Source organism: Crinia signifera, chromosome 2 (genome assembly GCF_055691185.1).
Source record: "Crinia signifera chromosome 2, ASM5569118v1, whole genome shotgun sequence".
In the NCBI taxonomy this organism is placed as follows: domain Eukaryota; kingdom Metazoa; phylum Chordata; class Amphibia; order Anura; family Myobatrachidae; genus Crinia; species Crinia signifera.
Window position 1 is genome coordinate 128748099 of NC_139218.1, and position 26140 is coordinate 128774238.

The window sequence follows — 26140 nt, forward strand, 5'->3', positions numbered from 1 at the left end:
TAATCAATTAAAATAAGACAATTAGGCAGGGGTGGGGTGGGCGAACATTATTGTTGTGCCTAGGGGTGCCCTCATCCCTAAATCCGCCCCTGGGTACTATGATAGGAGAAGGTGGTTAGTTAACTGCAGGTGTAAGGAGGGTGTGCTCTCCTAGTACCTAAGACCCTCCCTCAGTTACATGATCTCTTTTTAGTTATAGATAAGCTTCCCTCCTCAGACAGAACATCATCTCCCCCTTGCCCAGAATAATTCCCCCAGTTAGGTAATCATCTCTCCTTAGCATAGAATAGTCATCGTCCCCCCCTCAAAGATTATCTCCTTCTAGCATTGAATGCCTCCCCTTTGCACTAAATAACACTCCTCTGCCACAGATAGATCAACCCTCCACACACACACACATACACACACACACAGTCAGGGCCGGCAACATAAATCTTGGGGCCCTGTACGCTGATATTTCTGGGGGCCCCCACCCCCCCTGGCATGCGGCCATGCCTGGCTCTCTCTGAGATGAGCTCCAGGCCGCTCCTTGCCTCCTTCCCTCCTTAGTCCACTCCTTACCTATATCATTGAGGTTCCAGGGGGCTTTTACACTTCAGTCTTCAACTGTGTAGTAGAATAGAATCTCCACAGGAGGAATACAGCAGCAGGGCAGGACTCCGAATGCAGCCACCACAGTGCCGAGCACAGATTAAATATGCCACGCATGCGCAGTAGGTCAGTGACGCGGTGCGCAGTGCAGCATAGGAGACAGCCGACTCAGGCTCAGCCTCCGAGCGCTGAGTGGCTGACCTGGACGGCGGGTGGACAGAGTGCCAATCAGTGCTGCGGCAGGAGGAGAGACCCGGGTGCGGAGGCGCACACAACACAAGTGAGTCGGCCAGACAGAGCCAGCCCAGCACAAACACCAGACGGGCTGCAGCAACGGGGTTGACACAGATGGGCCCTGGCCAGGCTCTGGGGCCCTTCAGATCACCAGGGCCTGTCACACAAGTCCCCTTTGACCCCCCCCCCCCTGTCGCCAGCCCTGCACACAGTCACACACACACAGTAAAACGTGTTTAGAAAAAACTCACAGTATACAGTGTAGTAAAATAAATCTGGCGTGCAGGAGCCAGCTGATTGAGGCCAGGAGACCGCAGCGCATCACAGACAGAGCAACCAGGGCTTCTGCTCTTGCCTTTCCTGCAGGTTGGAGCTGATTGGCCGGTGATAAAAACCAGACACTTTATCAATTCACCAAACTTAATAAATCTGCCCCTATGTTTGCTGACCATGTAATGCCCTGAGGTCGGAGTGAAGTCACCGAAAACTTTAGGCTTTAAGACTGGGTTCTCAATACATACTGGGAGAAATTTACTAAGATGTGTATTCTACCTCACATGTGATGCTGCTATAGGCAACCAATTAGATTCTGTCTACTATCTTCTAGAGGGTGCTAAATAAATAAGAAGTAGATTCTGATTGGTTGCCTATAGTAACATCACATGTGAAGTAGAATACACACCTTAGTAAATTTCCCACACTGTCTTTTCGTAAGTGTCTAAGTGCCTTTCTTCCATTGGATCCGTACATACACACACACAAACACACACACACTCACTCACTCACTCACACACACACACACACACATATATATACAATGCTTTGCAAAAGTTTTAGGCAGGTGTGAAAAAAAAGCTGCAAAGTAAGAATGCAATAAAAAAAGTGTTCATTTTTATTTCTGTTATTTGCATGACATCATCAAAACTTATGGGATTTCAATTACATAATCATGTGGATATTTACATCTGCATAAAAAAGGACATGTCATTATTTAGTAATACCTGTACAACTATAGGATGGAAATTGGCCTTTTAGTGGGAAGAAAACGCAGTCCTGCCTAGGAAAACCCTGGGACTGTTCTGTAAACCGTAAGGCATGCCTGAGCATTTTAGGGGAGGGTGTATGTGTTAGGAGAAGGGAACCCCTGCCGGACCCTAACTCCGTTGCCTCAGACAGGAGTCGGCAGCTGTGTGCAGAGCTAGGCTTCGCCTGGGCCCGTCTCGGCTGGGGAGCGAGTTAGGCCCGCTCCGCTCCGCTACAGGCAGGTCTTAAGGGTGGACAACACCTGCTGCCGAGGCCAGGAGAGCGCAAGGGGATAACCTAACTAACCCTGAGATGGCAAGGGACCCTAATCCCACTGAGAACAATGGCTTAACTACGGGCGTAACAATACGCAAAGGTGTACCATAAATCCAAAGCAAGTGTAACAATACACAGAGGTGTCTCAGTATAACCAAAAGCACAGTAAAGGAGGTTTGGGGGAATACCCCACTTATCTGTGCGCAGCAGGACAGGTCAGCTGGAACCAAGGAGGGACAGGAGACTGCACACCGACACCGGAATGGCTGGATACTGGATACAGACACTGGGAACAAACTGGAAGCTGCACATGGACACAAGGATGGGCTGGATACTGGATGCGGACTCAGGAACAAGCTGGAAGCTGCACACGGACACACAGATGGGCTAGATACTGGATGCGGACACTTGGAACAAACTGGAAGCTGCACAAGGACACACAGATGGGCTAGATACTGGATGCGGACACTAGGAACAAACTGGAAGCTGCACATGGACACGAGGATAGGCTGGATACTGGACACGGACTCAGGAACAGGATGGGAGCACAGGAACACTTTTAGCAAAGACTAAAGCTATAACCGGCAGGAAGTAATAGATGAGGAAGGTTTATATAGTGAACACCAGGAAGTGATCAACACACATAGCCTGCAGGTGAGCATAGCAAGCTAGCAGTTGATGAGAACACCTGAGCCCTAATCACACACCCACACAGACAGAGTGAGCTGCAATGGCCCAGGCTGAACACCGGAGGTCACCAACGAGCAAATACCAACACAGACAGGAAAATACACAGGGAGCCAACACACAGGGGAATGCGTGAATCTGTGCATAACACCGATCCGCTGGAGGCGGATCGTAACAGTATCCCCCCCTAAAAAAGGTGGACTCCGGACACCTTAGTAGGATACGACAAAGACAGAACAGAGCTAATGTCTCCGACGAGACTTCTTCTTCTTCTTCTTCTTTGGTAAATTGGTACAGGAAGCCGTCCCTGGTTTACAATAGGCTTCTTCGAAGACCATAGGGCCTTTATATACCGGATAACCATCAATCTCCGAATCAGAATCAGATACAGACTCAAGCCTAGACCTCAGTACTCTAGAAGCTAACATTTCAGGGATATATCTGTTAGACGGAGTCAAGAAAGCACACCCCGCGGTAATAGCTAAGGGCTGGGCTTTCCACGCTGAATGACATGAGTTGTTCACGGGGGTAACATCACCAACGATCTCACTTGAGGTTGTGGCTATAGGGACCCCCCTTGAGGATATGGCCTTATGAGCAGATCTTTTGGCTGAATCTCCCAAATCCGAAGAAGGTTCTGCCGGCCAGGAGGTCGGCCCGGAGACATCTGAATCAACCTTATTGGGGCCAAATCTTTCTAATACAGCATCCTTAAATGCTGAGAAGTTCTTTAACAAGGGATCCTCAGACTGAACCAATTTGGATGCCCATCTGAAAGGCACACCTCTGAAGGAATATATTAGATATAACACCAAATTGTCAGGAGTGATGCCTAAAAACGGTCTGGACTCCATGATGATGACATAATGTTCTAATAATGCAACAAATTGGGCTAAGTCCCCATCAAAGACTATAGAGGTAGAAATATTATCCAAGACATCAGACATTTCACTCTCTGTTACCTGACTGGACTGCATATCTGGGACTATGGCCTGTGGGGCTGAGACTTTAAAGTCTGATGGTCCTTCTCGTGTGGCAGCACTAAGATGAGTCTCTGGCTGAACAATACAGTGATGCATTTCTGACTGGGCAGCACAATGGTGAATCTCCGGCTGAGCAGCACTAGGGTGAAACTCTGGCTGCGCAACACTGTGAAGTGCTTCTAAGTGAGCAGCACGATAATGAGTCTCTGGCTGATCCGCACCATGGAGAAACTCTGGCTGTGCAGTGCTACGAAATACTTCGGAATGAGCGGCACGATAGTGAGACTCTGGCTGAACAGCACAAGGTAGACCAACAGCTGTTCTCTCGAAGCCACCGGCAAGGCTGGAACTTAGCTGAGAAGCAGGACAATCAGGATTCCTCTGAGAGATGGGGCAGACAGAGTCCCCTTCTGGGGCAACAGGACAGACAGAGTCCTCTTCTGGGGTAACAGGACAGACAAAGTCCCCTTCTGGGGTAACAGGACAGACAGAGTCCCCTTTTGGGGCAACAGGACAGACAGAGTCCTCTTCTGGGGCAACAGAACAGACAAAGTCCCCTTCTGGGGCAACAGGACAGACAGAGTCCTCTTCTGGGGCAACAGGACAGACAGAGTCCCCTTTTGGGGCAACAGGACAGACAGAGTCCCCTTTTGGGGCAAAAGGACAGACAGAGTCCCCTTTTGGGGCGACAAGACAGACAGAGTCCCCTTTTGGGGCGACAAGACAGACAGAGTCCCCTTTTGGGGCGACAAGACAGACAGAGTCCCCTTTTGGGGCGACACAGGCTTGAACCCCCTCTGGGGCGACACAGGCTTGAACCCCCTCTGGGGCGACACAGGCTTGAACCCCCTCTGGGGCGACACAGGCTTGAACCCCCTCTGGGGCGACACAGGCTTGAACCCCCTCTGGGGCGACACAGGCTTGAACCCCCTCTGGGGCGACACAGGCTTGAACCCCCTCTGGGGCGACACAGGCTTGAACCCCCTCTGGGGCGACACAGGCTTGAACCCCCTCTGGGGCGACACAGGCTTGAACCCCCTCTGGGGCGACACAGGCTTGAACCCCCTCTGGGGCGACACAGGCTTGAACCCCCTCTGGGGCGACGCCAACTTGAACCCCTTCTGGGGCTGCGGCCTCCGGGCCCCCACTCGGGGCTGCGGTCTCCGGGCCCCCACTCGGGGCTGCGGCCTCGACACAGGCCTGACCCCCCTTTGGGGCTGCATCGGCCTGAACCCCTTCTGGGGCGACACCGGCATCAGGCCGGCTCTGCGGGCCCCCGGCATCAGACCGGCACGGCGGGCCCCCGGCATCAGGCTCGCTCGGCGGGCCCCCGGCATCTGGCTGGCACGGCGGGCCCCCGGCATCAGGCCGGCTCTGCGGGCCCCCGGCATCAGACTGGCACGGCGGGCCCCCGGCATCTGGCTCGCCCGGCGGGCCCCCGGCATCCGGCTCGCTCGGCGGGCCCCCGGCATCCGGCTCGCTCGGCGGGCCCCCGGCATCCGGCTCGCTCGGCGGGCCCCCGGCATCCGACTGGCACGGCAGGCCTCCGGCATCCGACTGGCACGGCGGGCCTCCGGCATCAGACTGGCACGGCGGGCCTCCGGCATCAGACTGGCACGGCGGGCCTCCGGCATCAGACTGGCACGGCGGGCCTCCGGCACATGACTCAACCACCTGGGCTTTCCCTACAAGGGTTTGCAACTCTGACTCCCTGGTCATTAAAACATCAGCACTGGGACCAGTAGAAAAAGGCAGAGTGCTTTTACTGGGAGACTCGGCAGAGAGCTCCTCTGCCACAGTGGAGACAGGCTTAGATCTGACAACCTGCTCAGACCTGGCCAGAGGAGATACCCTGTCGGCACCACCGGAATTACGCAAGCCACACGTCTGCAAGAAGTGGCCAGAATCTCCACAGTATAAGCATAGATTAAGGTTTCTACGCCGCAGACGCTCCTCTAACGGAAGCTTCGGCCGTAGATAACTTCTATGCTTTACCTGACCCTCTGGGTCTGAGGACTTGCTGCCTAATACTTCCTTAGGCAGGGCCTCATTAGGGGTTGAACGAACCCCAGTGACCTCTGGGAGGACCAGAAAAATATCAGTGATGAGTCTTTGCAGCTGCAGAAGAGACTGCTGCAAAATCTCCCACTGTCCAGGTTTTACGGCATTGAATGCCAAATTTAGAGCCGCTAATGATTCTTGCATGGCCTGCATGATATGGCAATGCAAGTTTATACACCAGCAAGAAAAAACTGACACAAGAATAAACTGACACGGGCAAAAAACTGACACGGGCAAAAAACTGACACGGGCAAAAAACTGACACGGGCAAAAAACTGACACGGGCAAAAAACTGACACAAGAATAAACTGACACAAGAATAAACTGACACAAGAATAAACTGACACAAGAATAAACTGACACAAGAATAAACTGACACAAGAATAAACTGACACGGGCAAAAAAAACTGACACGGGCAAAAAAAACTGACACGGGCAAAAAACTGACACGGGCAAAAAACTGACACGGGCAAAAAACTGACACGGGCAAAAAACTGACACGGGCAAAAAACTGACACGGGCAAAAAACTGACACGGCTGGAAATCTCTGGACTGAGAGGGCAGAACCCAGCTCCAGAGTGCTGTATGGCCGGTTATAATGTTAGGAGAAGGGAACCCCTGCCGGACCCTAACTCCGTTGCCTCAGACAGGAGTCGGCAGCTGTGTGCAGAGCTAGGCTTCGCCTGGGCCCGTCTCGGCTGGGGAGCGAGTTAGGCCCGCTCCGCTCCGCTACAGGCAGGTCTTAAGGGTGGACAACACCTGCTGCCGAGGCCAGGAGAGCGCAAGGGGATAACCTAACTAACCCTGAGATGGCAAGGGACCCTAATCCCACTGAGAACAATGGCTTAACTACGGGCGTAACAATACGCAAAGGTGTACCATAAATCCAAAGCAAGTGTAACAATACACAGAGGTGTCTCAGTATAACCAAAAGCACAGTAAAGGAGGTTTGGGGGAATACCCCACTTATCTGTGCGCAGCAGGACAGGTCAGCTGGAACCAAGGAGGGACAGGAGACTGCACACCGACACCGGAATGGCTGGATACTGGATACAGACACTGGGAACAAACTGGAAGCTGCACATGGACACAAGGATGGGCTGGATACTGGATGCGGACTCAGGAACAAGCTGGAAGCTGCACACGGACACACAGATGGGCTAGATACTGGATGCGGACACTTGGAACAAACTGGAAGCTGCACAAGGACACACAGATGGGCTAGATACTGGATGCGGACACTAGGAACAAACTGGAAGCTGCACATGGACACGAGGATAGGCTGGATACTGGACACGGACTCAGGAACAGGATGGGAGCACAGGAACACTTTTAGCAAAGACTAAAGCTATAACCGGCAGGAAGTAATAGATGAGGAAGGTTTATATAGTGAACACCAGGAAGTGATCAACACACATAGCCTGCAGGTGAGCATAGCAAGCTAGCAGTTGATGAGAACACCTGAGCCCTAATCACACACCCACACAGACAGAGTGAGCTGCAATGGCCCAGGCTGAACACCGGAGGTCACCAACGAGCAAATACCAACACAGACAGGAAAATACACAGGGAGCCAACACACAGGGGAATGCGTGAATCTGTGCATAACACCGATCCGCTGGAGGCGGATCGTAACAGTATGTCAGCTCCAGGACGCACATACCTTTTTCCATTGCTCCCTCAAGTAAGTCTCTGGCTACTCTGAGCCTGCGATAACTTGCGCCCAGCGTAAAAATGTGGTTATGGTGAGCCTGTTACAATGGGTTTTGGACATATTCTCACAGCTGCAAATAGATTTGTAGCTGTATACAGATGTTTTGCCGCTCAGCCAACGCTGGGAATTGCCAGATTCCTAGTGGGCTCACACTGGCGGAGAGGCGCTGCAACTGACAGGGTCACCCTTCACTAGCCGGTGGGAATAGAAACCCTGCCCATCTCTGCTTCAGGGAGATGGTCAGAGCGGTGAGGAAGAGGTGGCGGGCTCCGTCAGAACGGGGCGTGCAAACATCTCTTGCGCGCGCCCCTTTCCCATGGATGGAGAGCAGCGGCGGATGGCAATAGAATCACCAGGAGCAGCTCTGATGAGAGCTGCTCCATCTGTATTTTCATCTGCACAGCAATCACAATAATTTGCATGCCTCTATATCCTTATAATTATATCTGCTTGCAGTTTTAATTAAATTGAATAAATCCAGCATTTGTTTTTGATGCTAACATTGACAATAATTACAGTTATTTTTAAGTTCCTTTTTTCACCAATTCTGACCCCAAGAAGAGGTATTGGGAGGCTGAAACCTCTACTTTATGGGAATTACGCACAAGCCACCATTAGTGGGACACTTTAAAGTTTTGCTTTTATCACTGAGCCCTTTAGTACTCCTTTTAAGGTGTATAGCCGATACCTATTTATTAATACTTTTGCACTTAGTGGAGTGAAGTCTGACCTAGAGTTAAATCCGCAGAGTAAGTAACACACATTAGTGGAAACATTTACACCAATTTATTAACTGCTTCATCGCTGTATTACTATAGCAGTTCCATATTTTATCATCAAAGTATATTCATTATGTATAAAATTCAATTTATGGGTTTTCTGTCTGTAGATTTAAGTATTTTTTTTTTAATGCAAAGTTACCCAAACTATCTATTTATTTCCAGCATGTGCTAACTTGTAATAACGGGGTTATTCAGGGCTGCAAAATCTCCTCATGGACATTGTAGTGCCAAGGAAGTCATAGCTTAAGCTTACGAGGCCCTGTACCCATGGGGGGGGGGGGGGGGGGGGTTGTTTGATTTCTTTTGATGGTGAGTGATTACAAAAAAGGAGATCCCCCTCTTCAAATGGCTGACTTGCCACTGGGACGGGGAGGGGGCTAACTGGTCACAGGGATGCTAAAATCGCAGACCTGGGATAGGTACGAATCCTCTAAGTACTGTATCTTCTGTATGCAGTTTGCATTGTATGAAATATACTTCAATGTCTATGAATGAAATAGTTGCAAGATATTTCAGTCTTTTATTCTGCCGATGTAGCAATATTCCAAATGGCTGATTATGAAATATCAGCGGTCAGCATCCCCATGATCAAAATCCCACCAGCGGAATCCTGAAGGCCAGATTGCTGACTGATCCTGTTAAGTATTCTAACCCTATGCCTAACATTAACTCACCCCTCTCACAGCCTAACCCTAATCCTTCCCTCCCACAGCCCAACCCTTACCCTAGTGTCTAACCCTAAAACTAACCCTAATAGTCACCTTCAGGATCCAGCAGCATTGTGGCCGTTTGTTATTCCCTGTCAGATTTTTCACCATTGGGATCCTGCTTGCCAGGAATTTGACTACATCTCCTTCCAGGATAAAGTATTATACTGTAGATTTAAAAACATTCTTGATACCCTTAAGTGTTCATGATCTATCCTGAGATATTTCATCCAGTGTGTGCTCACCACTCGACGTTTCAGACAACGTTGGCCTGTGGAGGAAGTGTGTTTTTATAATTTTAATGAATGTGTCTTTAAATTTTTTAATTTTGAAAGCATAGATGATGGGATTCATTGCAGAGTTTGCATGAGACAGCAAAATGGCTACGGCAATGGCTGGCTGGAATGCCTTGTACATCACAATATCTGGGGTAAAGTAAATTAAACAGTTGAGAATGGCCAATGGCAACCAGCTGAGGGCAAACAGAAATAAAACCAGTGCTAGAGATTTTGCAGTCTTGTACTCCTTGCCATAAAAGACTCCATTGCTTGAGGTGCTTCTTGATAGTTGTTTTCTTATCAGGTAGAAAATCTCAATATATAAAGCCAGCATGACAATTAAAGGAAAACAAAAACTTCCGATAATATTGAAGTAGACGATGTAGTCCATTGTAATAACGCTGAGAAACCGGCAGTTTAAATAGTCTCTCTCTTGCTCCTTTAAATTGGACCTGTTGTTCCATCCAAACATTGGTATCAACCCAAGAAGAAAGGATATAATCCAGACACAGCAGGTGGCCAGACAGATTCTTCTAGGTGTGATCACAATTTTATACCTGCAGAAAGAAATAGCTGTTACTCACTGTATGGATACAATATGGTGATTTAAAAGGGCAACCCAAAGCTTTAATTTACATCAGCTGCTTCCTAATTAGATGTATGGAATGATTACTTATACTGTCTTTTATGGGAAATAAGCAGATCTTATTTATTTGCTTGTTAGATGCAGATTCAGCCAACTTGAATCTGGTTCTCTTTCCTTATTTCGTTTCAGTTCTCTCTTGACACCTTTTAACATACAGGGGGTTATTCTAGTTCACTCGCAAAGGCAAAATCAATCTCTTATGGACAAAACCATGTGCACTGCAGGTGCGGCTGATTTAACATGTGCAGAGAGAGTTCGATTTGGGAGTTGTATTGTTTCTGTGCAGAATAAATACTGGCTGCTTTATTGTTACACTGCAATATAGATATCAGTTTGTAATACATACCGCACCCAAATCTAACTCTCTCTGCACATGTTACATCAGCCCCACCTGCAGTGCACAGGGTTTTGTCCATTAGAGAGGAATTGTGCCTTTGCGAGTGAACCAGAATAACCCCAAAGTCCTCAAAATGTCACTCTCGCTCTCCTGAAAACAGCTGGTAATACCATTTCCTAGTTGATGTTAAAATAGAGACCATTTGAGGAAAGTTCTGGGATTCTGTAGAAAATGAAAACTATGTTTAGTGTGTTCCTCAATCATAGAAATGGCTGCTGGGTTCTTAGAAGTGGTATAAAATCTATACTTAAGAAGAAAAAAACTCACAAAGTCACTTGAAAAGAGGATGTGTAGTGGTTCCATAGAAAGCCATGAGTACAGCATGTGACACATTACCAAAGCTGCCAACACAATGTGAGCTTGCAGTGCAATACAAGGAAATGCTGATAGCACAGTACGGTGTCACTATGCCAGCACATGATATAACATGTAACTAGATTGATGCAATTCTGACAGTTGTGCAGTTGAGTGATTATTTGCAGCGCATGCGGTCCCGATTGACATTAAGGATACATATGGATGATTGGCCATTGGGATGTCCCAGGCATCCCAATGGAGGAAATCCCGACAGGGTTTAGTTAAGTATTCTTACCTTGCCCCTGCCCCACAATCCTAAACCGTCCTTGCAGCGGCATTACTCTAACATCCTGCTTCCTAAACCTAACCCCCAGCCAGCATTTTCACCTTAGCCCTCCTTCTAATTGCCTAACTTACCCCCTCGCAGCCTAACCAAGCCCTTCCCCTCTGCAGTTTAACCCTGATCTCATCCTGGTATGCCTCTGTTTGGCACAATGGCAGTCGGAATTTCAGCCGGTATAGTGAATGCAAGTGCCCTGGTGGGATGCTGAGTGCATCCAATTGCATACATTCACTGGCATTAGATCTAGTGGCGCAAAACCAGGGGCCTGGGACTGGGAGGTGGCCCAATGTACATGGTCGTGTCAAAGGCATTTCAGATAATATAAACACAAACAGACAAATACAGGATATTGACTGTGCCCTGGGTACTGCAGCCTGTGAGCCAACCGAGGATGTACCACACATCCACAGAACCAATGAAACCAAGAAAAGGTGGTGGTCACCGGCGGTGTATCCCCATACACCAGTGGCGTAAATTTCTCCCAGTTGCCCGGAGGCAAGATAATTTAAATATATGTATGCATGTGTGTACGTATGTATGGATTTTGTGTTTAAAATAGAGTGTGACTATGGTCCTGCTAAGAGGGGGAGTCAGCCACAGAAATGATATTGATGACTTTTAATTCTGATTTCAACTTACTGTGGAGGTGAGGTGCCCCCTTGGGAGCAGGAGCCCGGAGGCAGATGACTCCATTGCCTCCCAGAGGTACGCCTCTGCCATACACAATAAATACAAAAAGTCCACAATGATGGGCACCAATTTAAGGTGAGACATCCTTGATGGTCACTGATCTTCTAGTCTAGCGACCAAACTAGAAGATCAGTGACCATCAAGGATATCTCACCTTAAATTGGTGCCCATCATTGTGGACTTTTTCTATTTATTGTGTATAGGGGTACAGTGCCGGTGACCAATATCTCTTATTGATTTCAGATAATGTGCCTGTGCTGCTAAATGCACAGCTGCAGTCACAGATTCCATATTTAAAAGGAATTTCGGATTCATGTGTTTATCATTCAGGATAATTACTGTGCACATTGCTTTCTGTTTATTTAATGCCTGTATTGTCGTCATGTCATATTGTCATGTACAGATTCCACTTTCATGGCATGCATAATAATAACATATAATGAGGATTTTGGGTGATGATGGGATATGTTTTCCCTTTTGAATGTAGAAAGTAAGGGAAATCACCAGGAACATGGTAGAGGCACTATGTTCCCAGAGATCTGTGCGTATGCAGTAGACTATGACACAGTGTCTGATCTGAAATACATAGGCTTGACCAGTGGTCCAGAAGGCACTGTATCCTAAAGATCAAAATCACAACAGGGGCTGGGTAAGTATACTCTTCCTTGCCCCTTAACCTTCCCTATTTAATGCCTATCCCTACCTCTTCCCCACCCCCACTGCCTAACCTTCCCCCTTAGTGGCTGACCCTAACCCCACTTTTAATTGCTTATCCATAAACCTCCCACCTTGCAGCCTAACCCTCGAACTATAACCCGGCCCGACATACATTCGGTATATTGGCTATTAGGATTCCAGCGTCGGCATCTCCAGCAATGTTGAGATTCCCGTACCTATTGTTGTGGCCACTGGTCAGGATTCTAGCATCCCAATTGCCTGCATGGTGACTGAGGGGCAGATTTATTAAGCTTGGTGAATTGATAAAGAGTCTGGTTTATCATCGGCCAATCAGCTCCTACCTGTCATTTTTCAAACCAAGCCTGTAACTTCACAGGTAGGAACTGATTGGCCGGTGATAAAAACCAGACACTTTATCACTTCACCAAGCTTAATAAATCTGCCCCCCAATCCCCAGATTCTAATCTTGCATTTAGGCCATCCGCAGAGGTGCATCTGACACAGAGTCTGCACACAGGCCTCTTATATCCAACTCCAGTACCAAAGTACACCCCCATATCTCCAAAGCAATAACTACATAATATTATAACAGCCATTATATTAAGAGAGGGGTGTACGTACAAAATAAAGGATTATTAAAGATCATAGATGGTCTCCCCAATTTGTGCCCGATAATTCATGGACAAGCCAGGATGGTCACTCACGGGACCTTACACACATTGTAGCCCCTACACATAGATGTATTTCCAGCATGTGACTGACCTGTGAGGATGCAGTTTGTAACAAATGGTGCTGTGACAGGCATATGAGTGTCTGTGGGAGGAGCTGATTTGGAGGTCTAGGACGAGGAACAAGAAGGTCCTTAGCAGCAACAGTGACACTGAGGCATAATTTGAAATGTGACCACTGTGAAGGAGAATGTGAACTGGGCACTGGCGTAACTACAGCACCGCAGCCCCCGCGGTCGCGGGGAGGCGCTGGGTAAGTGCGGGCGCCGGGGGGCTGCGGTGCTATCGTAATGCCCCATCCCCCGCAGCGTTACCTATATTCGCTGCGGCGGTCCCGGCTCCCCTGGCTATTGCGACGGGCTACCATAAAATGTCCGCCCCCATATAGCAGCCAGTTCTTTAAAACTGTCTGCTGTATGGGGGCGGCCATTTTGTGATGGTCCGTGTTTCATATCAGAATGAAGCCAGGATGGGAGCCGGGACCAGCGCAGCGAATACAGGTAAGTATGCGGGGGATGGGGGGTTGGGGGGGCATCGGCGTCCGGAGTGGTGGTGGGGTGAGGGGGGGGGGGGGCGCGTGTTTTATTATCGGCAGGGGGGCGCCAAAATTATAGTTACGCTGCTGGAACTGGGGGTCTGTGGCAGGTGAACATGCTGTGTGCACTTTAGCTTAATGTCAACTAGGGGGTACAGTTTTCTTAAGGTAAACTGTAAAACTACAGCTTGTTCAAAACGTTTGTGGAACTAGGAGTATTTACACATACTATGTATCAATTTTAATACATTTTTACTGGGCCCAATCTCTAATGTGATTTGCTGGATCATAAGCCTGATGCAGAGACACTGTGCACGTGGCACCGATGTCTTATTCCGGCCAATCAGCTCCTGACTGTTAAGTTACAGGCTGGGTTTAAAAAGGGACAATTAGGAGCTGATTGGCCGATGATAACTTACCAAGCACTTTATCACGGGTGTGGTATAGGACCCCGACAGTCGGGATCCCGACAGTCATTTAGCCCGACATCGGGATCCCGACTGCCCGGACTAAGACAGCAGGGGGAGCACAATGAAGCCCCTTGCAGGCACTGTGGCCTGTATAAGGCGCATCCTGCCAGTTGATCAGAATGAGCACATTGAGCACATCAGTTTTGAGCTAGTCGCCAAGGCACGTCAAGGCAAATAAAATTTAAATTTTTATATTTGTGAGGGCATTTCTGCCAGTGCTCCTCCTCCCCAACCCCAGCCTATATGGCTAACCCAACCCCAGCCTATTCTATTCTCCCTCTATGGGGGTCATGGACCTCCAGGAGGGTGAATAGCCGGTGGCTGTCGGGATCCCAATTGTCAGGGTTTTAATAGTCGGGATTCCAATGTCGGTGTAATGACTGTCTGTCAGCCATCCTGCACCCCTTTATCACTTCTCCTCCCTTATCACTGCTATATACATGTACCCCTCTGTGCCTGACTCACTGCAATGTGGGAGGGTGTAGCAAGCCCCGAGCCCTTCCATCAGACCCGGGCCTGTGTAAAAAGTACCACTGCACACCAGAGCCATAACTATACATTTTGGTTCCCTGTGCCAGAAAGAGAATTGGTGCCCCCTCTCCCCATATCTAAAATATTGACAGTGCACACCAAAGGCATGTGCCAAAAATATAGGGGCATGGCTTTATGGGGAAAAGACATACCCACTTATTAGTAATAATTCACATTACAACTGTCAGTAGTGACAGTCACTTTCCACCACGCAGTAGTACCCCTTATACATGTTATGCCACAGAAGAGACTTCTGCCATGCCATTATGACATGTTAGAGCCACTTATACACGTTATGCCAGATACAACCTCTTATACAAATTACTCCATAGTAGAGCACTAAGACATTTTGCTCATTAATATCATAGTATGACAGTCATACACAGCACAGTCTGTGACACAGCAGCCAGTCCTCAATGCAGTCTTCCCTGCCCCTTCATTCTGAAGATGAAAACAGGCTTCCTGGCCCTGCGTCCAGTGGCACGACAGAGCGAGAATCCTATCAGTTCTGACACACGGAGCAACTATTCTGCTAACGGTTCCATCAAGACTGCATAATGGTTCCATCCTGGTGTCTCCTGCATTCTGGCTCAATTCCTATGTCTCGCTATCAGACAGCCAGTTAACAGTATTCTGGTCCAATCCTAGTGACTAGCTATTAGCTACTCAGGTACCAGTTATTCAAGTTCAGGCTAGTTCTCGAGAGACCCTGCGATGTTGTCACCTAGACAATCAGATTTGTGCACCTACATACTATTAACAGTTCTAGTTCCACAACGGTATAATTATATTGCTCTGAGGTATGGATAAAAACTATACTAGAGCTCCCGTCTTCTGTCCTGTCCCCAACAACTCTGTTCCTGTCAAAACCCTTAGACCGGATCAACAGCCAAACACATCCGTAACAATAGAACTCCCTTATGGATTTGGTGTGCAAGGACAAAAATGCCATCTGAAGATAGCAAAGGTTCCCACAGTCAAGCTTTAAAAAGTCTTCACTGATGTATTTAGGTACTCATATAACAGTGGACCTGTCCCGATTCTGCGATTGCTACAGCGTTTCCTTTATTAAAAATAGACCTAAAGGCCCATACACACTGGGCGAATGTGAGCTGAAAGCCGCTCAAAACACCAACTTTGAGCAGCTTTCAGTTCATAGCTGTCCAGTGTGTATGGCCAGGCGATGAGCGCTGCTGCGCACTCCCGCATCATTGCCGGGAAAGCCGCTCATCTGCTGGTATTATCAAAAGATGAGTGGTTTTGAGCCGTCCTCTCCCTGTTGACAACGCCCCCCCCCCCCCCCGCAATGATTGCTATTTCCACATGCCGTCTATTTCTACAAAATTTGGTGAATATTTTCATTTCCTGCTTTTTGTAGGGATGATAAACAGACCCCTTGGTAATGTAACAAACATATGAAAGTATCATACTGTAAATATATATGGAAATAGAATATACAGTATCTTCTCTACATATGAAGGAACCAGGTACTTTATCTTAATTGCAGATTTATGTAAAGTTACAGTATGTAGAGATACAATGTAAATTATACATGGAATAACATCTATGTAACTTACCTAGTAGGTATCTTAATTCTTAAGTATCTGTCAATAGATATTGCCAGCAGAGATAGGACTGATGCATTGGTTAAAATGATCATCAGGCAGCACATAAACAAACAGGAATGAAAATGTAACGGTTTACCCAGGCTTACTATAATGGCCAGTGGAATAACCAGGACTCCCACAGCAAGATCTGCAAATGCCAGTGACACAAGGAAGAAAAAAGTTGTATTCTGAAGACTTATGTTCAGCTTCACTGCCCAGATGACCAGGGTGTTGCCCAAAATAGCTGAAATACCAATCACAGTCTCCATTGCAATGTACGCTTTGTCATAATGATCTAGGTCTGTTGTTTCATTTGCCATTTCCATAGATAATAGACTGTAAACTACACTGGGACAGGGACTGATGTGACTGCTCAAATATTCTTTGTAGAGCGCTGCAGAATAACTGGTAAAAATAATAAGACAATGTCTGGAGGGCTTCAAAGCTCACACAAGAAAGAGCAGCGTTGGTAAGAAATATAAAATGAGTTGCTGTGTAGTATCTGTGTTCATTCTTCCATTGCACTAATCAGATAAAAAAAAAAATTCTTGTTGCTCTTGTTTTGTTGTATCCAAACTCCTGTAGTGATAGCAGATCTACTGATCTTTCAAATTGGTTGAATTCTATGTTAAATCAATCCCATTGTCATTCTTGCTGGTGTCAAAGAAGGAATAGATTGTTGTACTTAAATTCCCAAAGAACCTGCAGGATGTCCAGGTTAGATGCTGCTGGCTACAAGTTGGAATAGTGACTTCTGTATCTCTTAGGGAGTCACAATTGGCTTTTTGTTTCGTTACCTATTTCTCTACATCTTTAGAAAACTAACATAGTGACCAATGTTTCCTTTTCTGTGGTTAAGTAAATATTAAATGCAATGAGGAAGTTGTACAATATTTGCCATCCATATTAACATCCAGTGTACAACAGAAAGCATTTGAATCACATGCACTATTTCATTAAAATAGAAATTTGTGCATATACAGTACGTGTTTGTAGGGTATGGGTCTTAGGGTTGACACTATGAAATCCATTTTATTTGCAAAGAAATACACTTTATAGATGTCAGCATATATTCACCGCTATGGCCGCTAATCGCCGCAATCTGCGTGTATACACAGCAAATACAGCAGACACTTACCAGGCACAAAACAGAGTATATCTACAACACACAAGGATATAATGAACCCCTAGCAGAGAAGCAATGCGACACCAGTACTTAGTTTCTAATGCTGTGATCCGAAGCAGCAGCAGAGTATTTAGTTACGGAAAACAATATACAGTCTTACATTCAAGTATAAAGAAATAGGGTGGTAACTGTATAAAATCAATTTGTATTACCTGAAAGGGTCCGTCTGTAGGAGGGATATGGGATAGCTCAGTTGGTATTGTTTTGCCAATGTTCTTCCTGAAGCAAGTAAGACATGACACTGCTTTCTTGCCTGCCTGAGAAGAGAACCCTAGTGTGCTCCAGTAGGCGCTTACCAATTTGCACATACCTTCCTTGCCCAGATGAGTCAGACCATGTACCGCTTCAGCTAGGCTTGGGAGATATGCCCTGGGGGTTACTGGCTTACCTTTTCCATCTCTCCAGAGTCCTGAGGACTCCTGACCATATCCCTTCACCTTCCAGACAGCCTTCTCCTGCAGGGAACACAAATCTTGCATTTCGATAAGTTGTTGCATATCTTATGCATTAAATGGCATCAGTTGTGTTATGTCAGTGTGTTTAGTGGTTCTTATTGCCCATTTTGCAGCTTCGTCCGCCCAGCTGTTACCAAGTGAAATCAGATCTTGGTTGGACATGTGAACCTTACACTTGATGACAGCCTAACTCTGTCAGGTTTCTGTATAGCCATCAATCGGGGTGAAGAGGGACAGAAAAGAAAGTAGAGCAGTGGTCGATTAGAGTAAAGTAGGTGGAAGTAGACAGGATTTGCATGAGAATGACAGCTGGATTGAGCACTACGGAGAATTGACTCTCGACTATCTTATTTATGCCCCTTAAGTCCTGCACTAGTCTGTAGCCCCTCCCCCCACTCTTTTCACAGGGAACATGTGACTATTGGCCGAGCTGGATGTCCTTACTAGGATGCCCTAATCAGCCATTCTTATGACAGGGTATACTCCAAATTCCACCTCTGGTTTTAGAGGGTACTGAGGTATTTTTGGAGCTATCTTGCCATTTTTTTTAAGAACAACACTTGGGGCTACATTAGCCATCAATCCAGTGTCCTGTCCATCTTTGGTACAAAGGGAACCCGGTATTTGTGAGATCATTAACCTTTGATGGACATTTGTCTAGAACGGTTGAGTGCTGCATTAACCTTTGAGGGGTGTCTAACATGTCTTGTACCTCCTGAGCATGATTCCCAGGGATAACGAAGAATATACCCTCAGTGGTACAATATATGACACATCTCATCTTACATAACAAATCTCTGCCTAAAAGATTTGTAGGAGCCGTTGCGCCCTAAAGGAAAGAATGTTTGGTATGCAAGGGTCCTATTGTAACTTCCACAGGTCTAGTCAAAGGATACTGTAGAACTTTCCCCGTTACTCCCATAGCCGTAATCGTTTTACCCGTGGTCATTAATCCAAATGGAGAAGTCAGTACAGATCTGGTCGCCCCTGTATCCACTAGGAATGGTTTTCTGACACCAGCTACACTGACCATGACCTCGAGTTTGCCTTTGAGGCCAGTTGTCAATCTCACCGGCTGCAGAATACAGGTGTGGCCTGATCCCTAGTGTGTGTGTATTCTGCTCCCCTCAGAGAATTGGCAGCTACTATGTGTGAGGAATATTGGAAGCATGCCTGTCATTCCTTGTAGGATATCTCCTGCATTTCCCCTCTATGTGGTTGGGAATCCCTTCTACGTGTGTTATATTCCTGACTATGGGGTTTATTCTAGTTCATTCTTTCTGACAAAATCCTTCTTAGATGGACAAAACCATGTGCACTGCAGGGGGGCAGATGTAACATGTGCAGAGAGAATTAGATTTGGGTGAGTTATTTTGTTTCTGTACAGGGAAAATACTGACTGCATGATTTTACACTTTAATATAGATCTCACTTTGAAGAAAAACCCCACCCAAATCTAATTCTCTCTGCACAAGTTACATCTGCCCCACCCGCAGTGCACATGGTTTTGTCCATCTAAGAAGGATTTTATCAGAAAGAATGGACTAGAATAACCCCCTATGTGTTTGATAATGCGGTGGCTCATATTCTTGTCTAGGGGTCCTATGTCTGTTATGCATTACTACATTCCCATCGTTTTTTGTGTAATGTCCCTCTTTCCTTGCAAAAGAAGCACTTCAATTGCTTTCTTCTACAATCCTTGGAAATTTGGGGATTCGACTATGGGGCCTTACATTCGAATGCATGGATACTCACCTCCATCAACTTTTCCCCCTGCTGTCATGTGCCAGCAGTGGCTCATTCCTGTTACGTGCCACCTCAGGCAGGTTTGTGTAAATGCAGCCTGACTCCTGTGTCATCAATGTTCAGCTGTTGTATAATTAGATCATTAGCTCTGGGCCTGGTGTCTCAGGCTGCTCACCTGTAGTAAGTCCCCTCGTTAAGGGAGCTTGTTAGCCTTAGCTATTCTGATTTGGAGTGTTTCCTTTATCTCCCATGCTGCCTTTCATCCAAGGTGCCGGTGATTCTGCTAGTACAGCCTGTCCAGTCTGTTTCCCTGTCTTGGTGCAGTCAGTCTGAATCTGTTCGCTGGTCATCAGCCATATTCCTCAGCCCTCCTGACCCTGCCTTGGTTTAGTATTCCTGGTGCTTTCCATTCTGCAGAGGATTAAGCTAAGTGCTGTTTTATCCATCCACAGTATGTCTGCTGATCCCTGTTAGAGTTTATCTGTGTAGAACTTATGTTCTCTCTTATTAGGGGTTTTGCCATTCTGCTCCACACAGGTTATATTGTGCATATTAACATCTTCATGCATTGTTGCATTTATGCCAGGACACACTGTGTTTACATCCTGCTGTGTTTCTGTAGTTACTTGTGTGGGTGTGAAGAATTACTTATTTGCATAACATCTTCTTGCATTGTTGTATTCCTGGGAATTTAGTGGAGGATTGCTCCCATATCCTTCCACTCAACTCCCTGGTGTTTCTGGCCTATGTAGGGGTAACTTATTATAGCATTAGCCGCAGTCAGTTATAGTGTGGTAGCCCCAGCTGTGGCTTGGGTGAGCCAGCAGGAATACAGTTTGCTCTCACTCAATAGTAGTGGGTAGTGGTAACTGTGTACTGTAGCTGTGTACCGTAGGTGACAGCCCCCCCCCCCCGGTCTCCTCGCCTCCTCTGTGCCTGGGGGCGGCCGGTGTCATTACACGCACACACTTCTGGCCGCTAGTATCTCCGGTCGGTCCTTGGTGACGGAAGGCTAAAGTATGACGGGATGTCCTCCCTGTTATACCGCATGCCCGCACGTCACTCATGGGGAGCTGCAGCACTACACATGGCGGCGCACAGTGGTCCAGGTAAATAGTCTGCACCATTGTCATGTTTTACTTAAGAAGGTGGGGGGGGCACAATTATTTTGGCAGGGGGTGCTAAATTTATAGTTACGCCACTGCGCGCCCCCATCTATGAAATCCATTTTATTTGCAAAGAAATACACTTTATAGATGTCAGCAAATATTTGCCACTATGGCCGGTAATCGCCATACAGCCGAGAAATTTGGCTTCTGATTGTCCGCTAGGCGGCCAATAGAATCATTCAGGTGAGAGGCATGGAAGATGAAACATCTCTGCGCCTCTCAGTCCGATCAGGTACCGGTGGCTGATGCGCTGGACTACGGCGGAGACAGAGAAGATGACGGGATCTTTGCCAGAGGACCTGGTGAGTAGGATTTCCTTCCACAGGTTCCCCCTATGGATTTCATCGGATCCTGGAGCATCGGACCCCGAAGCCCTGGAGTCCCGGACTCAGCAGCCCTGGACCCTGAGACCTTACCTACGGGCTCAAGATAGGTAAGTATCAGTATGTATGTGTAATGTATGTATTAAACTTTTATTTTTCAGGGTTGTCAGTGTGTGTTTATTTAACTATTTCTTTTACTGTGGAATTACAAGTACCAGCGGGCCCTTTAATGCCCCGCATGCTGGGACTTGTGGTTCTCCAAGTCCCAGCATGCGGGGGAGGCTTGCTGGGACTTATAGTTCCACAGTAAAAGACAATAGTGTATTCTATTTTTTTTACACTCAATCAGCCCGGTGACCACCGCACAGGGTCACCGGGGACAGCACCAGGCTTCAGCCTGAATAATTTGGCCAGGGGGACTTGTATAAAAAGTCCCGTCCCGTCCCCCCCCCCCCGGCTGTGGCATTACCCTGCTGGCTGGTTTGGCCTGGGGCTGGTTCCTAAAATACGGGGGACCCCTAGTCATTTTGTCCCCCGTATTTTGGGAACCAGCACCAGACCTGGAGCCTGGGGCTGGTTTTAAAAAAACAGCAAAGCCCTATTTGTCGGGTTTCCTGATTTTTTAATACCAGCCCCGGCTCTTACAGCCTGGTGCTGGTTACGGCAGTGGGGGGGGACCTCATGCCGTTTTTTTTTACGGGTAAAAGGGTGACTAAAATGTAGATGCATAACCCGTCTATATAGAAGTTTAGACACCCTGCCGGCTGACTAAAATTTAGACGCATAACCCGTCTATATAGAACTTTAGTCACCCTGCCGGCTGACTAAAATTTAGACGCAAACCCGTCTATATAGAACTTTAGTCACCCTGCCAGCTGACTAAAATTTAGACGCAAACCCGTCTATATAGAACTTTAGTCACCCTGCCAGCTGACTAAAATATAGACGCATAACCCATCTATATAGAAGTTCAGTCACCCTGCCAGCTGACTAATTTCACGTAACCCATCTATATAGTGGTTTGCTAAAAGTATACCCTTAATCCAGCCCATTATGATAATCTTTTTCTTGCGACTGTTTGGACGGGAATAAATCGGACGTCGGAATTTTCACAAGGAATGAAGGAGACAAAGCACCCCAAAATATGTGCCCCAATTTCTCCCGAGTACGGCAATGCCTCACATGTGACCAAAAAATACCATTTGGGTGCATGGCAGGACTCAGAAGGGAAGGAGTGATATTTGGATTTTGCAGCACAGATTCTGGTGGAATGTTGGTGGGTGCTATGTCGCATTAGCAAGACCCCCGACAGAGGCGGAACTACCATTGGTGCAGCAGGTGCATTGCACCGGGGCCCCTGAAGACTAAGGGGCCCACTTCTGCCACCCACTGCTGTGTGGCATATTGTGAACTTGGTTTGGAGTGGAAGTGGAGGGCCAAAAAATGTTTTGCACCTGGGCCAACCACTCGTAAGTTCCGACACTGACCCCCGAAGCACCAATACAGTGGAACCCCCCCACAAGTGACCCCATTTTGCAAACTACACCCCTCAGGGAATTCATCTAGGGGTATAGTGTACATTTCAAACCCCCAGGGGTTTCACCAATTGTGGTACAACTGGGCAGTGAAAATGAAAAATTAAATTTTTTACACAAAAATGCAGTTCTGGCTCAAAATTTTTCATTTTCACAAGGAATGAAGGAGACAAAGCACCCCAAAATATGTGCCCCAATTTCTCCCGAGTACTGCAATGCCTCACATGTGACCAAAAAATACCATTTGGGTGCATGGCAGGACTCAGAAGGGAAGGAGTGATATTTGGATTTTGCAGCACAGATTCTGGTGGAATGTTGGTGAGTGCTATGTCGCATTAGCAAGACCCCCAAAGCACCAATACAGTGGAACCCCCCCACAAGTGACCCCATTTTGCAAACTATACCCCTCAGGGAATTCATCTAGGGGTATAGTGTACATTTCAAACCCCCAGGGGTTTCACCAATTTTGGTACAACTGGGCTGTGAAAATGAAAAATTACATTTTTTTACACAAAAATGCAGTTCTGGCTCAAAATTTTTCATTTTCACAAGGAATGAAGGAGACAAAGCACCCCAAAATATGTGCCCCAATTTCTCCCGAGTACGGCAATGCCTCATGTGTGACCAAAAAATGGCAGGACTCAGAAGGGAAGGAGTGATATTTGGATTTTGCAGCACAGATTCTGGTGGAATGTTGGTGGGTGCTATGTCGCATTAGCAAGACCCCCAAAGCACCAATACAGTGGAACCCCCCCACAAGTGACCCCATTTTGCAAACTACACCCCTCAGGGAATTCATCTAGGGGTATAGTGTACATTTCAAACCCCCAGGGGTTTCACCAATTTTGGTACAACTGGGCTGTGAAAATGAAAAATTACATTTTTTTACACAAAAATGCAGTTCTGGCTCAAAAGTTTTCATTTTCATAAGGTATGAAGGAGAAAAAGCACCCCAAAATCTGTGCCCCAATTTCTCCCGAGTATGGCAATGCCTCATATGTGACCAAAAAATACCAGTTGGGTGCATGGCAGGACTCAGAAGGGAAGGAGTGATTTTTGGATTTTGCAGCTCAGATTGTGGTGGAATGAATGGTGGGTGCTATGTGGCATTAGCAAGACCCCCGAAGCACGGTGAAATGATGAACCTAATAATCCATAGATGTGTGGTATATTTTAAAACACTCCTTTATACATAGGCCGGGTTTGTCGGGGCAAGTTTCACAGTGGAAAATAGTATCCTTTCTTATTCCCTTTTTATAGCAAACTTTGCACCTTTTTTGTGTCCTGCCCTTTTTTGCAGTGGAGGGGATTTTGTTAGGAAAATGCTGCCCTGGTACAATACGGGGGCCAGTACTAGAAGTACTGGGGCCCTCTGCCTGCTGGTTCCCAAATATTAGGCCCTTTATGACTTCCTCTTGAAAGTGCATAAATGTCCCCCTCTGGCTGGTAGAACGGAATAGCACGTAAGCGTTATACAGTGCCATCTGGATGATATACACGGCCAGCTTCTTGTACCAGATTTTTGTTTTCCACAGGGGACTGTACGGCTACAGTACCTGATCTGAAAGATCCACTCCGCCCATGTACTTATTGTAATCTAGGATACAATTAGGTTTTGAGGTGTGGGTACTGGTACCTCGTACAGGGACGGAGGTGGTACTGTCTCCATGAATTGTTGTCAGTATAAGGACATCCCTCTTGTCCTTATATTTGACCAACAACATATTTTCGGTGGATTGTGCCCTGCTTTCACCCCTTCTCAGTACTTGGGCAATGTGCGTTTTTGGGAGGCCTCTTTGGTTCTTGCGCACAGTACCGCAAGCTGCTGTACCTCTTGAACCAAGGGCCTTAAACAGGGGGATGCTAGTGTAAAAGTTATCCACATAGAGGTGATAACCTTTATCCAGGAAGGGGTGCACTAAATCCCAGACAATTTTTCCACTAACACCTACGAGGGAGGGGGGGCATTCTGGCGGTTCAATTCTTGAATCCTTCCCTTCATATACCCTAAACCTGTGGGTGTACCCTGAGGTGCTTTCACACAGTTTATACATTTTTATGCCATACCTTGCCCTCTTACTGGGAAGGTACTGGCGGAATTTAACCCTTCCTTTAAAATGTATAAGGGACTCGTCGATACAAATAAATTTTTCAGGGATGTACATCTCTGCAAATTTGGCACTGAAATGATCAATGACCGGCCTGACTTTGAATAGCCGGTCAAAGGTGGGATCATCTCTGGGTGGGCACTGTGCATTATCGTTGTAATGCAAAAATTTAAGGATTGTCTCAAAACGAGTCCGAGTCATGGCCATACGGTAAAGTGGGGTGCTGTACAGAACATCTGTACTCCAATATTGCCTAATTTCTGGCTTTTTTACTATGCCCATATGTAACACCAGACCCCAAAACGTCATCATCTCTACTGTATCTACAGGGGTCCACCTAGCAAGTGATGACGTGGGGTTTTGAGCAATAAACTGCTGGGCATATAAATTACTTTGGTCCACCATTAAATTTATAAAATCATCAGAGAAAAATAATTTGAAAAAGTCAATTTCTCTGAGACCTGTTGAATCAAATTGGATTCCTGGGGTGGCCAAAAACTCAGGAACCTGGGGCTCAAAATTGTCTGGTGGTGGGGTCCATACGGGATCAATCGTTTGGGGGGGGTCTCAGCTGCTCTACGGGGGCGTCTTTGAGGGGGTCCCTCATCACTAGAGGAGGAAGATGAGGTTAAGACGAATCCTTCAAATTCCCCGCTTGCATCACTGGCTGTGTCAGAGTCAGAGGCAAGCATGGCATATGCCTCCTCCGCTGAATACATTCTTCTGGATGACTGGGATGACGTTTGGGATGACATTTGGGATGCCATTTTTATTTTTGTGTTTCTGTAAGTGTAATGTTTCAACACGTGTATAGTGTAGGGGGGGTACAAACTTTATTTCAACACGGGGGGTATGTAGTGTGTAGTGTGTATGTAGTGCAGAAAAAAAAATACTTTATACAGGAATTTGATCCCAATAAAAAAAAAAAAAAATTGAAGGGGTTAAAAAAAAAAGGTCCTGCGCCAAAAATTGAGCACAGATGTTGGTCAGTAACGTCCGTCACTGAACAGCGCTCAAAGGCAACAGGAATTTGATCCAAAAAAAAAAAAAAATTATATCAACCCTGTGCCGAAAATGCTGATCAGTGATGTACGTCACTGATCAGTGCTCAGCGGCCACAGGACACCCACAAAAGCAACGTGGGTGTAAAAACAATTTCAAAAAAATAAACCACAGCACTCTCCAAAAAAATAAAAATAAAAAAAAACTGCAGAAAAAAAATTATATCAACCCTGTGCCAAAAATGCTGTTCAGTGATATACGTCACTGATCAGCGCTCAGCGGCCACAGGACACCCACAAAAGCAACGTGGGTGTAAAAACAATTTAAAAAAAATAAACCACAGCACTCTCCAAAAAAA

The 26140-nt window shown here is 46.8% G+C and overlaps 1 protein-coding gene across 1 annotated transcript; it reads right to left on the reverse strand.

Moving 5' to 3' along the window:
- Positions 1–5497: 5497 nt before the first annotated feature.
- On the reverse strand, positions 5498–17046 carry ADORA3 (adenosine A3 receptor). The gene is made up of 2 exons (XM_083172805.1): positions 16229–17046; positions 5498–9893 (listed from the first exon to the last, which is right to left on the reverse strand). Exons 1-2 carry the CDS (start codon positions 16582–16584, stop codon positions 9263–9265), a joined length of 987 nt encoding a protein of 328 aa, XP_083028931.1. The 5' UTR covers positions 16585–17046; the 3' UTR covers positions 5498–9262.
- Between the last annotated feature and the right edge of the window lie 9094 nt (positions 17047–26140).